The following is a 17,866-nucleotide window of genomic DNA, read 5'->3' on the forward strand; positions in this document are numbered from 1 at the left end:
TCCCAGGAGCTGAGTGGTTCCGGGGGTTTCTGGAGTGGGCGGTGGGATGATGCCTTGGGGAGATTTCCTGTTGGGACTTGACTTGAGATGTCACAGGACGGTTTGTGCCTAAGAGCCCTTGCGTCCACGGCTTCTGTTGCAGTCTTCTCTCCTCTTCTGTGTCCCCATCGTGGTGACAAATAAGAAGGTTCAGCTTTCCCTGAGTGGCCCTGGCAAAGCCCCTGTAGCCTCTGCCCCTCCTGACAGACCCTTCCTGGGGGTCAGGAGCGATTTTTGTCACCGTGATTCAGGAACTCTGCAGGGCCTGAGTGGAGGGAGGGACCCTTTCCCAGCTGACAGCACAGCTTGTGCTGTGCCTTTGGCCAGGAAGCTGGTGCAGGGGGCAGGTGCCAACCAAGACTCCTTCCAGGTCCTTAGGGATCTGGAGTGAGAGCAGAGACATTTGGTGGCAGCTGTGGAAATTCATCTAAAGCTGCAGGTATCTGAGATTCTTGTTACAAAAAGTGAATATTTATTAGCAAGGTTTCACGGCTGGAGCAGGAAATCTTGGGTTTTGAGGAGGCGATGCTCAGGCGGTGCCTCCTTTGTGGGCTCAGCCTTCCGTTAGTGGGAGCCTTTGCCCCCGCACGTCCCCTTCCCTTCTCCTCACAGTGATGTGTATGTGCATGAAGACCCCCCCCCGGGGCAGGAGGCGGGTCAGCAGGAGTCCCCCCTCGGGGGAGGGGGTCAGTGGGTGTCTCTACTGGGGGGAGTGTGTCAGTGGGTGTTCCCACTGTGGGGAGGTGGGTCAGCAGGAGTCCCCACTGAGGGGGAGGGGGTCAGCGGGGTGTCTCCACTGGGGGGAGGGAATCAGTGGGTGTTCCCACAGCGGGGTGCCTGCTGACCACAGCCAGACCTCATCCTCCAGTGGGCGTCCTCAAGTCTGGATCAAATCCTCTGCAGGCGCTCAGCACCAAAGCCCTCCCTTTTCTGTGACTCCAGCCAGAGGCTGGGGTGAGCCTGGATGTAGGAGATGTCATCACCTCTGGGGGGCAGTGCCATGTGGTGCTTGGTGCACTTTCCGATGCCTTTCCTGGGTTACCCCCACCCCGTGGGCCTGGCTGCCCCTAGTGTGTCTGTTGGGTTAAGGACCAGCGTTCCTTCAGGGTACGTCAGCCAAGGGGTGCGTGGAGCCCCTTTGGGGTGCTCTAGACCATTCCTGTTCAGCTTAGGTGGACAAGGAAGGGCCTGGCCTGGAAAGGGAGCTACTGCTTCCTGTGCCACAGAAACCGTGGATCCTGGGGGGGGGGGGGGGGGGCATGTCCACCTCCCAGGCAGCTGAGGCCAGAGGTGATGCCTGCTTTTCCTGCCATCCTGCATGTGGCTGGCACAGTGGTGCCCAGCCTGTCGCACTGTGCTTGGATGTTGGCTGTTGTTACCGTGTGAACCCCCAGCTCTCTTGGGCTGCCCGTCTGTCCCCACCCCACCCTCTCCTGAGGCCTGCTGGAGCCCCTCAGTCCCCATGGATGGATGTGGCTGAGCCCTGGTCCTGCAGGCTTGTTTGGGTGACCTGAGGCTCTGCACAGCACAACACCTGTCCCTTCCTGTGGCCCCTGTCCCGTCTCCCTTCCTCCTTACCTTCAGGAAGTTGTCTGTGTAGCTGCCGGAGCTAGGTGGGTGCTGTGTGGTCATCGTGCTACCCCCACAGACCCAGTGGAGCAGCCCAGGCACTTTGGAGCCCCCTTCCCTGATCTGCTGCACCGGCTCATGAGCATCCCCGGGATTCATTGAGCAGTCCCTGGCCAGCTTGTCCCACATGGAGAGTCTCTTCCCCGGACACAAGCAGGTTAAACAGCTCCAGGCTCCCTCCCAGAATGCCACATCCGGCCAGGACCGCAGGACCAGGACGGGCAGCCCTGGGGGCAGAGCCCCCTCTCCACCCAGGCTCCCAGTACCTCTGCACTTGCATGCGCACTCCTGCTGCTGCCGTCTCACTCAGCGTCTGTGTTCTCTTTTCTCTTTGATGACTGAGCCTGACTACACCTGTGAGCTTCTTGCATATCTAGAACACCCAAAGTGGCAGGAAGCCTCTCTGGCTGTGTGTGGGTTCCTGGTCCCTACATAGACGTAGACTGAGCAGAAGCTGCCTGGGTCCACAAATGCTTCCCAGGGCCACGCTCCCCTGCACAGGATGTACCGACAATGCAGGGTCCCCGGGGCCAGTAGAAGCCTCACTCCCAGGCAGCTGGGAGTCCGGGGTTTGTGGGTTCATCTTTGTGCTCAGTTCTGAGCCCCTTGGAGAAGGGAGCGGTTCTCCAGAGAGGCCTGTCTGACTGTGGATTGCGGAAGTGGCTTCCATGGTGAGAGTTCTTCCATTCGTGGTAACTTGTCTGCTGACAGCTGCAGCAGCCCTGGAGGAACTGGGGTCCTGGGCAGGCAGGGGCTCCATGGACTGAGCACAGAAGAAAAAGGCACAGTGCCCAGTGCGGGCATGGGAGGAACGGTCAGGCCAAGCACCTGGACCACTGGGCTGTGTCCTGTGAGAGGTGGCCCAGCTCTGCCGGGTGGCAGGGAGCTGCTTCGCAGAGCCTCCACCTCTGTGCCTCCTGAGCAGAGGGCAGGATCCCTGAGTGGGGGGGCATGAGGAGCAGTTGTTGGGCCAGGCCTCACCCTGGGAGGGTTTTCTGGTGGCTGACTGCTGCTTAGACTGTGAAGTGGTGACTTTTGTTCTCGCCTTTTAGCTCCTTTTCTTTAGTGCCTTGGGCTCGGGGAGCGGATGTGGGGAGGTGGCCATGTGCCTGCACCACTAGGGGTGCCTGTGGTAGTCAGAGACAACCCTGTTTCCCGCAGAACAACTTCATCAACCTCAGCTTCCTGCGCCTGTTCCGGGCCGCGCGGCTCATCAAGCTGCTGCGCCAGGGCTACACCATCCGCATCCTGCTTTGGACCTTCGTGCAGTCCTTCAAGGTGGGGCTGAGGCAGGGCCTGTCCCCAGCTCCAGCAGGGGAGGCTGGGAGGGGCGAGGGAGCTGGAGGGCGGCTGGGGGTGCTGCGCGGCTGACGGCTGTGTGTCTGCAGGCGCTGCCCTACGTGTGTCTCCTCATCGCCATGCTCTTCTTCATCTACGCCATCATTGGCATGCAGGTGGGTGCAAGGCGGTGTGGACTGAACCTTGCCTGAGGCCCCTGCGGGCCCCTGGTGCTGATGCCGGGTGGCCGCCATCAGCTCACACTCGGGGAACACTCACTGCACAGGGCCTTCAAGAACACAGATTTCAGAACACGCATTTCAGAACACACAACAAAATACTCAGCTCTTAACTGCACTCTCCACACACCTACTGTGGTGCCCCCACGAGAGCCAGGCACATGCTTCATTGTCCAGACGCTTTCATGGTGGAGGGCACTGAGGCATCACGGCTCCCGTGGGTGAGGGGCAGCCACAGCCCCCTCCGGGCAGAGGCACCGCAGTGTCGGTGATGGCCCAGCAGCGGTTGGATGTCGGGCACTTGTACAGATGGGCGCAGGGCAGGGGCCGCTCACTCCGGGAGCTGGTGGCCACCTGCAGCACGCCCCCCCCCCCCCCCGAGCTTGGGAGACTCTGTACTCAGGAAGGGCCCTGAGAACTGGGACCCATGGCATCACTGAATTTGCCAGAGTTTTCTGGATTTTCCTTATTTTGCTAAAGAATACTTTGTCAACTATTTGAGAGAAAAATCACATAAAAGACATAAATCAGTATCCCGATTATAAACCCTCAGCCTTTGGCCACTTTGCAGCACTAGGGATGGGAGATGAACCCCCATAGCGAGTTAGGGTTGGGGGAGTGTCAGTACCTTGAAAGTTAGCTGAAAACTTTTTTGTGGGGGCTAGCGCTGTCATGCAGAGGGTTAAAGCCCTGGCCTAAAGCGCCAGCATCCCATATGGGCACGGGTTCTAGTCCCGGCTGCTCCTCTTCTGATCCAGCTCTCTGCTGTGACCTGGGGAAGCAGTAGAAGATGGCCCAAGTCCTTGGGCCCCTGCACCCATGTGGGAAACCTGGAAGAAGCTCCTGGCTCCTGGCTTTGGATCAGCGCAGCTCTGGCCATTGTGGCCATCTGGGGAGTGAACCAGCGGATGGAAGACCTCTCTCTCTGTCTCTACCTTTCTATGTAACTCTTTTGAATGAATAAAATAAATTTAAAAAAAAAAAAGAAAACTTTTTTTTAGTTTTTTTTTTTTTATTTGAAAGAGTTACAGAGAGAGATGGGCAGAGAGAAATTTTCCATCCACTGGCTCACTCCCCAAGTGGCCACAGTGGCTGGATCTGGGCCTATCTGAAGCCAGGAACTGGGAGCTTCATTGGGTTTCCTTCATGGGTGCAGGGGCCAAAGGACTTGGGTCATATTCTACTGCTTTCTCAGACCATTAGCAGGGAGCTGGATTGGAGGTAGAGCAGCCGGGACTTGAACTGGCACCCGAATGGGATGCCGGTGCTGCAGGTGGAGGCTTAGCCCAGCACACCAGTGCTGGCACCAACTGAAAACTTTTTTAAACTTGTTTCAGAAATTGAAAAGTTCTTTTTTTTTTTTGAATTTGCTGAGATCTGATGCTATTCAAAACAAATTCGTATTGTTTGCTGTTTCGATCTGTGCATGTTTAGGAGCCTGGATACAGCTGTAGGTTTCCAGCCAGATTCCAGGTGTTAGGCTAAGTACAGTTGCATTTCTTACTCTGGAAAAACTCAGCTGAAATGGACAAAAAGCTCTTTGTGCTGTCTGTGCTGAAGTTTCTTCTGGTCTCAGACACAGTGGACTCCTCGGACCCTCAGCTTCGGGCCCCAGGTGGCATCTGTGGCCAGGCAGTGGGTGTGCTGAGCTGTGGGGCAGGGGTCTTGGGAATGCACCAGCCCTTGCAGGGTGGTGGCTCTCCAGCAGAGCGCCACCCCCGTCCCCCTGCCAGGGACCCAGCATTGAGTGTTGCCATTGCTTCCCCGTTTCAGGTTTTTGGGAACATCGCCCTGGACGATGACACCAGCATCAACAGGCACAATAACTTCCGGACGTTTCTGCAGGCCTTGATGTTGCTGTTCAGGTGTGTTGTCTGTCAGCCCCAGCCAGTGAGTGCCTGTCCTGGGGGCTTCCTTGCAGGGGACAGAGAGGGGTGGTCCCAGCCACAGGGACCACTGGCTTCCAGTTCCCTCTCCCTGTTCATCCGCTCCAAAGGGCTCTTAGCCTGTGCTGGGCCTCAGGCAGCCCCTCGGGGGATCACCAGGGTGTTGTGCACTGCCTCATCCCCGCTCTGCAGGGAGGACAGCAGGTTCCCAGCAGGGCCTCTCCCTGTGCTGGCCCTGGGACCAACAGGGCAGCAGGATGACCTTCCACTGACAGTACTTGCAGCCACTGGGTGCCCCGAGGAACCCAGCTGGCCAGGGCTGGACACACCTTCACCTTCCACTGTCTGTCCTGAGGGTCACAGCTCCCTGGCTCCTGGACACGGCCATGCCAAGCAGTAGTGTGGGGCCTAGAGAGGCCAAGATGCCCTTGGCATGAGCTTCAGGGCTACCAAGACTCCTTGCTGAAGGCGTGCCAGCAAGAGAGCTCTGCATGCCTGCCAGTGGGGATGGAAGAGACAGGAGGGTTGGGAGGACTTCCCCACCTCCTCCATCTCCTTGTTCTAGCACCAGTAACCCCAGTACGGAAGAGTAGAGCTTTGGCCAGGGTTCCTGGAACAGGGGCATTGGCATCAGGCCCTGCCTTGGGGTCTCACCACTTGTCGGGCTGCTGCATGGCCAGCCCTGGGTGTGCAGCCTTCCCTGCCTACAGGTGTGCCCTGCAGCTCTGGACCGTTCTCCGGGCTCCCAGGGTGAGGCTGAGCTCAGGCCCAGGCCTGCTGTGCTGCGCTGCCCGCAGGCAGCTTCTGGCTGCTGTTTGTCTGCAGCCTGAACAAGCCCCCGAGGGCTGCACTCTCCCCAGTGGTGTTTCTGTGCCTTAGCTGTGATGCTAGTTCTGTTTCTTCACTTAACGTTCTACTCCACGCGATGTGAGGCAAACCAAGAAGTCAGCCTTAGCTCTAAGCTGTTCCTCCCCAGGCTTCACATCACATGGCAACACTCCTGGCTCAGGCCTGGCCCTGCGGAAGCAGCAGCCTACTCAGGCTCTCATGGGTGCGGACGGCCTGACTGCTGCCTGGTCTGGTCACACACACACAGGTGCCCAGAGACCAGAAACCAGGCTCTGATCCCCAGCAGGCCCCTGGTGCTCCAGGTCCATCTCAGTGGCTGCTCGGGGCCTCGTGTTCTTGAGTCGTTTGAGGGGCTGGAGGGGACTGAGCAAGGACCCAGGCGAAGTGAAGCCAGATGAAGAGTGGACAGAGTGGACAGAGTGGCCAGAGACCTCATAAGGCTGAGGGCAGCATGTGAGCCTGGGCCTCTGCTGTGAGGAGGGGCAGCTGCTGGAGGGCTTTGGAGAGCAGTGATGAGGTCAGACTGAGCTGAGGGGGGCCCACAAAGTGGGAGATGAGCAGATGACGTGGAGGCCATGACAGCAGCTCAGGGGAGTCTTGCTCAGCCCAGGGTGGCAGGAAGTGAGGTGACTTTGAAGGTGCTGAGCTAAGGGCAGGGGTGGGGGGTGGGGCAAGGATGGCTCCGGTGTTTTGGCTTGAAGCAGGCAAGGCTGTGACAGCGTGTGTCTGGGGAGGCGGGGTTTCCGGGGCCGGTGCAGCAGACCCTCCTGAGTGACCAGCGCCTTATCAGCTCACGCCATGGGTTCTCCTGAAGAAACAGCCATCTGTTCTGTGGATTGGCGCCCATACAGCCCTCAGGCAGGGACCAGAGAGAGAACCACGAGGCACAGCTCCCTCGGGGGTGAGGGTCAGGGTGAGGGCTCCGGACAGAGCTCAAGCCTGGACCTCCAGGCTCCCTGCTGGGCCTCACAGCTCTGCCCCTCTCCGCAGGAGCGCCACGGGGGAGGCCTGGCACGAGATAATGCTGTCGTGCCTCAGCAGCCGGGCCTGCGACGAGCACTCCAATGCCAGCGAGTGCGGCAGCGACTTTGCCTACTTTTACTTCGTCTCCTTCATCTTCCTCTGCTCCTTTCTGGTAAGTCCCAGTCACTGTGCCCCAGCCTGCCCATCTCAGTCCATCTTGGGGACCCTACATTCGTCTCTTGGGGCCTATGACTGAGACCCAGGACATGTCACAAGCTGACTCCATGTCGATGGCCTGGGTCCACCTCGTCAGCCCTGGAAAGGACCAGCTGCTCACTGATGAGCCGCCTGTCCCCGGCCTTGGCCTCTGGGGAGAGGGCCCTTAGCTTCCAGCTTCCAGAAGGGTGTGCACCGTGGCCAGTGGGTGTGACAGTGACGTGATTGTGCTTGTTGCTCACAGCTTGGCACTGGCCTCTGGGTGTGGTGAGGAAGATGGCCTCAGAGTGGACAGACAATGGCCCAGAGAAAGGGAGGGACAGGAACTGGGTGGGGCTGGGCTGCATTTCAGAGGTGGCACTGACGTGACTGTGTATGGGTATGAGAGAAAAAGAATAGAAAACAAGGACCTGCGGTTTTCTGGGGTGGTGGGTGGGTGACGGTCTCTGAGGTGGAAATGTAGGGGGCCTGTAGCTGAGGGACTAGAAAGGGAGGGAACAGGGATGCCTGTTAGATGTCTGGGCTGGGGATGTGAGTGGGTTTTGTTGGCATTGGGTGTATTTATGGGCTAGACAATGCCTGTGGGTCCCTACTACATAGAGCCTAGCCCAGAAACCTGTGCAGCAACTGTCACCACAGTGATGTTGGAAATGAAGAGCCGGGGCCCTCTGACTACACCGGGGCCCTCTGACTACACTGGGGCCCTCTGACTACACTGGGCCCTCTGACTACACTGGGACCTCTGACTACACCGGGGCCCTCTGACTACACTGGGCCCTCTCACTACACTGGGACCTATGACTACACTGGGACCTCTGACTACACTGGGACCTCTGACTACATTGGGACCTCTGACTACACTGGGCCCTCTCACTACACTGGGCCCTCTGACTACACTGGGACCTCTGACTACACTGGGCCCTCTCACTACACTGGGCCCTCTGACTACACTGGGCCCTCTCACTACACTGGGCCCTCTGACTACACTGGGCTCCTCTGACTACACTGGGCCCTCTGACTACACTGGGACCTCTGACTACACTGGGACCTCTGACTACACCGGGGCCCTCTGACTACACTGGGACCCTCTGACTACACTGGGACCTCTCACTACACTGGGACCTCTGACTACACTGGGACCTCTGACTACACTGGGACCTCTGACTACATTGGGACCTCTGACTACACTGGGCCCTCTCACTACACTGGGCCCTCTGACTACACTGGGACCTCTGACTACACTGGGCCCTCTCACTACACTGGGCCCTCTGACTACACTGGGACCCTCTGACTACACTGGGCCCTCTCACTACACTGGGCCCTCTGACTACACTGGGTTCTCTAACTACACTGGGTTCTCTAACTACACTGGGACCTCTGACTACACTGGGACCTCTGACTACACTGGGCCCTCTCACTACACTGGGACCTCTGACTACACTGGGCCCTCTCACTACACTGGGACCTCTGACTACACTGGGACCCTCTCACTACACTGGGCTCCTCTGACTACACTGGGACCTCTGACTACACTGGGGTCCTCTGACTACACTGGGACCTCTGACTACACTGGGACCCTCTGACTACACTGGGACCCTCTGACTACACTGGGACCTCTGACTACACTGGGACCCTCTGACTACACTGGGACCTCTGACTACACTGGGACCTCTCACTACACTGGGACCTCTGACTACACTGGGCTCCTCTGACTACATTGGGACCTCTGACTACACTGGGACCTCTGACTACACTGGGACCTCTGACTACACTGGGACCCCTGACTACACTGGGACCCTCTGACTACACTGGGACCTCTGACTACACTGGGACCCTCTGACTACACTGGGACCTCTGACTACACTGGGACCTCTCACTACACTGGGACCTCTGACTACACTGGGACCTCTCACTACACTGGGACCTCTGACTACACTGGGACCTCTGACTACACTGGGACCCTCTGACTACACTGGGCCCTCTCACTACACTGGGACCTCTGACTACACTGGGACCCTCTGACTACACTGGGCTCCTCTGACTACACTGGGACCTCTGACTACACCAGGGCCCTCTGACTACACTGAGGCCCTCTAACTACACTGGGACCCTCTGACTACACTGGGACCTCTGACTACACTGGGACCTGACTAGACTGGGACCCTCTCACTACACTGGGCCCTTCACTACACTGGGCTCCTCTGACTACACTGGGACCCTCTGACTACTCCGGGGCCCTCTGACTACACTGGGTTCTCTAACTACACTGGGACCTCTGACTACACTGGGCCCTCTGACTACACTGGGACCTCTGACTACACTGGGACCCTCTGACTACACTGGGACCTCTGACTACACTGGGACCTCTGACTACACTGGGACCTGACTAGACTGGGACCCTCTGACTACACTGGGGTCCTCTGACTACACTGGGACCCTCTGACTACACCGGGGCCCTCTGACTACACTGGGTTCTCTAACTACACTGGGACCTCTGACTACACTGGGACCTCTCACTACACTGGGACCTCTGACTACACTGGGACCTCTGACTACACTGGGACCCTCTGACTACACTGGGACCTCTGACTACACTGGGACCCTCTGACTACACTGGGACCTCTGACTACACTGGGACCTCTCACTACACTGGGACCTCTGACTACACTGGGCTCCTCTGACTACATTGGGACCTCTGACTACACTGGGACCTCTGACTACACTGGGACCTCTGACTACACTGGGACCCTCTGACTACACTGGGACCTCTGACTACACTGGGACCCTCTGACTACACTGGGACCTCTGACTACACTGGGACCTCTCACTACACTGGGACCTCTGACTACACTGGGACCTCTCACTACACTGGGACCTCTGACTACACTGGGACCTCTGACTACACTGGGACCTCTGACTACACTGGGACCCTCTGACTACACTGGGCTCCTCTGACTACACTGGGACCTCTGACTACACCAGGGCCCTCTGACTACACTGAGGCCCTCTAACTACACTGGGACCCTCTGACTACACTGGGACCTCTGACTACACTGGGACCTGACTAGACTGGGACCCTCTCACTACACTGGGCCCTTCACTACACTGGGCTCCTCTGACTACACTGGGACCCTCTGACTACTCCGGGGCCCTCTGACTACACTGGGTTCTCTAACTACACTGGGACCTCTGACTACACTGGGCCCTCTGACTACACTGGGACCTCTGACTACACTGGGACCCTCTGACTACACTGGGACCTCTGACTACACTGGGACCTCTGACTACACTGGGACCTCTGACTACACTGGGACCTGACTAGACTGGGACCCTCTGACTACACTGGGGTCCTCTGACTACACTGGGACCCTCTGACTACACCGGGGCCCTCTGACTACACTGGGTTCTCTAACTACACTGGGACCTCTGACTACACTGGGACCTCTCACTACACTGGGACCTCTGACTACACTGGGACCTCTGACTACACTGGGACCCTCTGACTACACTGGGACCTCTGCTACACTGGGTTCTCTAACTACACTGGGACCTGACTAGACTGGGACCCTCTGACTACACTGGGGTCCTCTGACTACACTGGGACCCTCTGACTACACCGGGGCCCTCTGACTACACTGGGTTCTCTAACTACACTGGGACCTCTGACTACACTGGGACCTCTCACTACACTGGGACCTCTGACTACACTGGGACCTCTGACTACACTGGGACCCTCTGACTACACTGGGACCTCTGACTACACTGGGTTCTCTAACTACACTGGGACCCTCTGACTACACTGGGACCTCTGACTACACTGGGTCCTCTGACTACACTGGGACCCTCTGACTACACTGGGACCTCTGACTACACTGGGTTCTCTAACTACACTGGGACCTCTGACTACACTGGGACCCTCTGACTACACTGGGACCTCTGACTACACTGGGACCTCTCACTACACTGGGACCTCTGACTACACTGGGACCTCTGACTACTGGGACCCTCTGACTACACTGGGACCTGTCGCTCCCCGTCTTCATGGGGGAACGACACAGGACCCTGCGCTGTTCTTTTGTCTGCTCGGCCCTCCCCGGGTTTGCTGCTGGTTCTTCCCGGGTTGGCTACTATCCCTTCCACCTCCGTGGAAGGGCAGTTCCCCCTGGCCGCATTCCCCACTTCCGCAGGGGAGCGGCACACCGCCGGCCGGGTCTCTCGGGGGCTGCACGGGTTCCCTTAGATGTTCCCCATAGATGTTCCAGGTGCGTGCCGTCTCTCTCCTCCTTTATAGTCCTCTTCCGCCAATCCCAACTCGGCTGAGTACGCTGCTCTCCAATCAGGAGCAAGTCCTACAGTTAATTGGTTGAACTGGAGGCAGCTGTGCGGAAGCCGTTTACTTCTCTCCCAGCGCCATATTGTGGGAGAGCAGATGCATAGAATAAGTCTTAATTCGAGCAACAGTCTAGTCCGGATTGCTCCCCACAGATCCCCCTTTCTTTTTATTTTTTAGCGTTGATACGCGCCTGTCTTCGGTGTCCCGCGGCACACACTCTGCTCTACTTGCTAGCGTTGCCACAGGCTCTTACAAGTCCTATCAATCAGGAAAACCGAATCCGGGTCCTCTCTTCGCCATTGTGAGGAGGTTTTTAGGCGCTGATGCGTGCCTGTGTTCGGTGCCCTGCAGCGCATGCTCTGCTCTGCTAGAACTGCCTGCAGGTGTTTACAAAACCTATCAGGCAAACCGAATCCAAGCCTTCTCATTGCCGTATTGTGGGGGAGACTTATTAGTGTTGGTTCGTGCCTATCTTCGGTGACCTGCAGCTCATACTCTGGTCGAGCTTTGCTGGCGCTTACCGCCTTAATTCAGGCAGACCGAATCCAAGCTTAATATTGTTGCATTGTGGGGAAGCTTTACTGATGTTAATTCGTGCCTGTCTTCGGTGACCTGCGGCTAGCCACCCAGGTACTCATCGCCTCACTAATCGGGCAGACCGAATCCAAGCCTTCTAATTGGCATGTTGAGGGGAGGCCTCATTTTTCTCTATTTCTCTATCTCCGGGCATTTCTATTTCTCCCATTTCACTTCTATCTTCCAGCATTCCCATTTCTCTTTTACTTCACTTCCAAACTTCTGTTTCTCTTATCCCTGCGGCTTTCCGGCACCTCGCCCCGCCGGCGGGTTCCCGGCTCTGCGCCGCTTCAGCCCGCGCGCCTCTCTGCGCGGCTTCCCGGCTTTGCGCGGTCCGCGGTCTCCACGCTTAACCCTTTCGCGTCTGAACCACGGCCTACGCCAGCGTTCCCTATCTATTCACGCCCCGTGCTCTCTCTGCACGCGGCGGCTTCCGCGAGTAACACAGCGTAGCTTGCGTCTCCGCCACTAGGATTCAATCTAAGTTCCCCGGGCTAGCCTGGCGAATTCAACCCAGCGTACGTCTCCGCCCCACGATCTGGCTTCCCGTCCTTTGCTCCCCGGGCTAATCAGACGGATCCCAATCTGGCTTGCGTCTCAGCTTCTGGTTTCAACTTTTCGCCCCCTATTCCCGGGCTAACTTGAGAACCCCAAAGTGGCTTTCGTCTCCGCCTCGGCCTGCCCCCCGCGGCTTCAATTTCCCTAACATTTTTCTCTACCCGGTATGTTTCCCCAAGCTTTCCTCCAACGATATTCCTCCCTCATTTCTCCTGGCCTCTCCCCACAGTCCGCGTCCGAATCTGTTTGTTCTAGCTTTCACTTTCGCTTTCGACCTTAGAGATTTCTCCCAGCTTCCCCCCGTAGTCCGAATCCGAGTCTATGCCTAGGCTTTCAATAGCTTCTTCCGGCTCCTTTTTCGTCCGGCTTTTCCCTAGGCTGTTTGCTAGTCTCTCTCTCCGGTAATTTCCCAGTTCTTCCCGTTTCTTCCCTCCTAAGTTTCCTATCCGAGTCAGGTTTCCTATCCGAACTAGGTTTCCTATCCGAGTCACGGCACCATTATGTCGCTCCCCGTCTTCATGGGGGAACGACACAGGACCCTGCGCTGTTCTTTTGTCTGCTCGGCCCTCCCCGGGTTTGCTGCTGGTTCTTCCCGGGTTGGCTACTATCCCTTCCACCTCCGTGGAAGGGCAGTTCCCCCTGGCCGCATTCCCCACTTCCGCAGGGGAGCGGCACACCGCCGGCCGGGTCTCTCGGGGGCTGCACGGGTTCCCTTAGATGTTCCCCATAGATGTTCCAGGTGCGTGCCGTCTCTCTCCTCCTTTATAGTCCTCTTCCGCCAATCCCAACTCGGCTGAGTACGCTGCTCTCCAATCAGGAGCAAGTCCTACAGTTAATTGGTTGAACTGGAGGCAGCTGTGCGGAAGCCGTTTACTTCTCTCCCAGCGCCATATTGTGGGAGAGCAGATGCATAGAATAAGTCTTAATTCGAGCAACAGTCTAGTCCGGATTGCTCCCCACAGGACCTCTGACTACACTGGGCCCTTCACTACACTGGGACCCTCTGACTACACTGGGACCTCTGACTACACTGGGCCCTTCACTACACTGGGACCTCTGACTACACTGGGACCTCTGACTACACTGGGACCTCTGACTACACTGGGCCCTTCACTACACTGGGACCCTCTGACTACACTGGGACCTCTGACTACACTGGGACCCTCTGACTACACTGGGTTCTCTAACTACACTGGGACCTCTGACTACACTGGGACCCTCTGACTACACTGAGGCCCTCTGACTACACTGAGGCCCTCTAACTACACTGGGACCCTCTGACTACACTGGGACCTGACTAGACTGGGACCCTCTCACTACACTGGGCCCTTCACTACACTGGGCTCCTCTGACTACACTGGGACCCTCTGACTACTCCGGGGCCCTCTGACTACACTGGGTTCTCTAACTACACTGGGACCTCTGACTACACTGGGCTCCTCTGACTACACTGGGACCTCTGACTACACTGGGACCCTCTGACTACACTGGGACCTCTGACTACACTGGGACCTCTGACTACACTGGGACCTGACTAGACTGGGACCCTCTGACTACACTGGGGTCCTCTGACTACACTGGGACCCTCTGACTACACCGGGGCCCTCTGACTACACTGGGTTCTCTAACTACACTGGGACCTCTGACTACACTGGGACCTCTGACTACACTGGGACCCTCTGACTACACTGGGCTCCTCTGACTACATGGGCTCCTATGGGTCGTAAGAAGTTCTGGAGCTGACTCTGATGCTGTACTTTCAGGAGTATCAAGACAGGGAAGGCTCCCAGGCACTCAGGAGGCAGACCCTAACCCTGGATAAGAAGCTGAGGAGTCTCCATGAAGTGGGTGGAGAACCCCAGGAGCTCATAGTCTGAGGGAGGAGGTGGCCAAACCCATGAAGTGTCTGGGAAGCAGAAGTGGGGTGATGGCAAAGCACAGCTCATGGGTGGAGGGGTGCAGCTGCCAGTGACCTTTGCAGGCGTGGTTCTTGCTGGCCTGGGGCAAACAAAACCCTTGCTGAGGTGGGTTCCAGAGCAGTGGTGTGAGGCGGGGCAGGCCTGGCATGAGCACGTGGGTCCCCTCCGCAGCAGGCAGCATGGAGGAAACTTCAGGTTGGTGTGGTCGTTGTCCAGTGGGACTGGAGTGCACAGCCTGCTTTCTCCAGCCACATCCATGCCTTGGCACCATGAGTGGTGAGTGGTCTGGGATATCGCAGACCAGTGTAAGGGGGAGAGAAGGGTGTGGTTTTAGTGTTGGGACCCAACTGGAGACACCTGCTGCTTGGGAGGCTGCTGTGTGGACAGACCACTGGGGATGCAGGTGTTGCAGACGGTGAGCTGGGAGGACAGGCAGTGTGAGCAGACAGTGAGGTGTGAGGCAGAGCTTGGGCAGCAGCGGTGGTGATGTCACTGGTGCTGATGGTGAGGACCAACCTGAGCGTGAGTCCCAGGAGTAAGGACATGAGACGGCTGGGGGCGAGGAGGTGAAGCAGGGAGAGGCCAGCAGTGGTCGCCTGTCTCTGTGCAGAAGTAGAGACAGAGCGGGCAAGGCAGGTGTGAGAGTCCCATGAACGGAGGCGGAAGGTGGATGCATGGCACGAGCATTAGCGCCTAGGCCGAGGGAGCTGGAGCAGGGAGAAATGGGAGGCTTTGAGGGAAGATGAGATGTCCAGATCTCTGCTGCTGCCGGCCGTGGATGTTAGAGAGCGCAGCAGGAAAGGAGTGCGTTTGGGGCAGAGGGGGAAAGCGGGGGAATCTGCAGTGTGAGATCAAGCGAGGGACTGGGGGACTGGCATGTGGGGGTCCTCTCTTCTCTGGAGGCAAGAAGGGCAGGTTTCTGGAGGGTGCTGTCCTATGGGCATTGGGAACATTGGTCCCCAGGCTGTTGACAGACATCTGGTGCTACCAGACCAGCCTCCCCATGGACACACAGCCCAGCCTGGCCCCGCTGTCAGTGGCAGGGGCAGAGCTGCACACAAAGCCACATGCTCAGGCTGGCACTCACTGGGTCTGTCCACGACGAGCGGAAAGATCCTTGACTGCAGCTGTCACTTATCTGAAAAGCCAGCGGCCACTGTCTTCCGTGTCTTGTTCCCAGGGCCTCTGTCATAACCCTTGGGTGACCTTGGCACCTTCTTAACTGGAGCACAGAAGGGTGTTGGCTGGAAGCTCAGCTCTCCTGGCACCTCCCTAACAGGTTGGATCTGATGAGTCACCCATGCAGGCTCCTCTGACAGAGAAGTGGGAAAAATGAAACTGTGATATTTTTCCAGCAGAGTGGCAGGACTGCGTTGGGTTGGGTTTCAGCTGGGTACTATGTAGAGTCCTGTGAAAACAGCATCCCATTCTGATATAATCTTCATAGTGCACAATGAAGAAAAAAAAGAAATGGGGAATTGGAGATGTTAACTATCTTGGGTGAGCCTGCATTTGGACCCTAGCTCTTAGAATAGACAAATTCCCAGAGAGACACCCATTACCATGACTAGCCCAAAAAGAAGTAGAAATCTGAATAGACCTACAGCAAGACTGAATCAGAAACCCACAGCCACAGATGAAGAGAAGTCCAAGACCAATAATTGCAAAATGATAGTCTTTCCAATAAGTGGTATTGGAGAAACTGGATATCCATTCTTGCAAAAGAATGAGGTTGGACCCTTTACATCAATACAAAAATGAAAATCTATCAAGGACCCAAATATAGGAACTAAACCCTCAAAACTCAGAAGAAAACATGGCGGGGAGTCAATCTTCATGATATTGTATTTGTCAAAGGAATATTTGATTTGACACCAAAATCACAACAAAAGAAAAAATAAGATACATTGGACTACTCATAACGCAAAACAATGTTGTGCTCCAAAGGACAGTATCAACAGAACGAAAAGAGAACCCAAGGATTTGGAGGAAAATTTGCAAATTGTTTGTGTGTCTGTGTGTATAATATAAAATAAGGTTTTAGTATCAAAATATATAAAAGACTCCTACAACTGGATGACAGAGAAACAACCAATTAAGAAATGGGAAAATACCCACGTGGGACACTCAGATGAAGCTCCTGGCTCCTGACTTCATCCCGGCCCAGCCCTGGCCATTGTGGCCATTTGCGGAGTGAACCAGTAGGTGTAAGATCTCTCTCTTTCTGTGTTTCTCTGTCTGTAATTCTGCCTTTCAAATACATAAGTAATTCTTTTTTAAAAATGTGCAGAAATTAAAACCTTTGTAATGTTGGTGATGAGAATGTAAAATGATGCAACCACTATGGAAAATACTATGGCTGTTCCTCAGAAAGTTAAAAATGAATTATAATACTCACATGATCCATCAAATACACTCTGGTTATATACCCCAGAGAATTAGAAGTAGGAACTCAAGCCCATGTTCAGAGCAGCATTATCCACGATAACCAGGAGGAAGCAGCCGATTTCCACCAACAGGTGAACAGGCAGACAAAATTGGTCGTGGACCTGCAATGGACAGTGGCTCAGCCTTCGAGAGCAGGGCGTTCTGACCCACACCGCGATGTGAGTGAGCCTTGAGGACATCATCCTGGGTGGGATAAACCAGTCTCAGAAGGACACATACGTGGGGACCCCGCCTGTGTAAGGTACCTGTGGAGACAGGAAGTAGTGAAATGAGGTTGCCAGGGACTGGGGAGAAAGGGGAGTTGTGTTTAGTGGGGACAGTTTCAGTTTGAGACCCTAAGAAGGTTCTAGAGAGGATAATGGTGATGGTTGCACAGCGTTATTAAAAAAATGCACGTCATGCCACTGACTTCTACAATGAAAAATGCTTAAAATGGCAAAGTCTTGGTGGCTGTTTGACCTAGCCATTGAGACACCTGTGTCCCACATTGGAGTACCTGGGTTTGATGTCCAGCTCTAGCTTCTGACTCCAGCTTCCTGGTAACGCAGGCCCTGGGAGGCAGTGGTGACAGCTGAAGTAATTGGGTTCTTGCCACCCACATTGGGAGAGCTAGATTCAGGTTTTTTGTTTTTGTTTTTGTTTTTGTTTTTTTTTGTTTTGTTTTGTTTTACAGGCAGAGTGGACAGTGAGAGAGACAGAGAGAAAGGTCTTCCTTTCTTTGCCGTTGGTTCACCCTCCAGTGGCCGCCGCGGCCGGCGCGCTGCAGCCGGCACACCACGCTGATCCGATGGCAGGAGCCAGGTACTTCTCCTGGTCTCCCATGGGGTGCAGGGCCCAAGTACTTGGGCCATCCTCCACTGCACTCCCTGGCCACAGCAGAGAGCTGGCCTGGAAGAGGGGCAACTGGGACAGAATCCAGCGCCCCGACCGGGA

At 56.2% G+C, this 17,866-nt stretch overlaps 1 protein-coding gene across 12 annotated transcripts in view; it reads left to right on the top strand.

Moving 5' to 3' along the window:
• Nucleotides 1–17,866, top strand: part of CACNA1B (calcium voltage-gated channel subunit alpha1 B) — a 207,497-nt gene that overhangs the window by 148,844 nt on the left and 40,787 nt on the right. For all 12 annotated transcript variants that reach the window (XM_070068094.1, XM_070068043.1, XM_070068298.1 and 9 more), the window contains 4 exon segments: nt 2,830–2,946; nt 3,057–3,122; nt 4,959–5,050; nt 6,911–7,055. In XM_070068094.1, the coding sequence (XP_069924195.1) occupies nt 2,830–2,946; nt 3,057–3,122; nt 4,959–5,050; nt 6,911–7,055 (420 nt within the window).

This window comes from Oryctolagus cuniculus, chromosome 1 (genome assembly GCF_964237555.1).
Source record: "Oryctolagus cuniculus chromosome 1, mOryCun1.1, whole genome shotgun sequence".
Taxonomy (NCBI): domain Eukaryota; kingdom Metazoa; phylum Chordata; class Mammalia; order Lagomorpha; family Leporidae; genus Oryctolagus; species Oryctolagus cuniculus.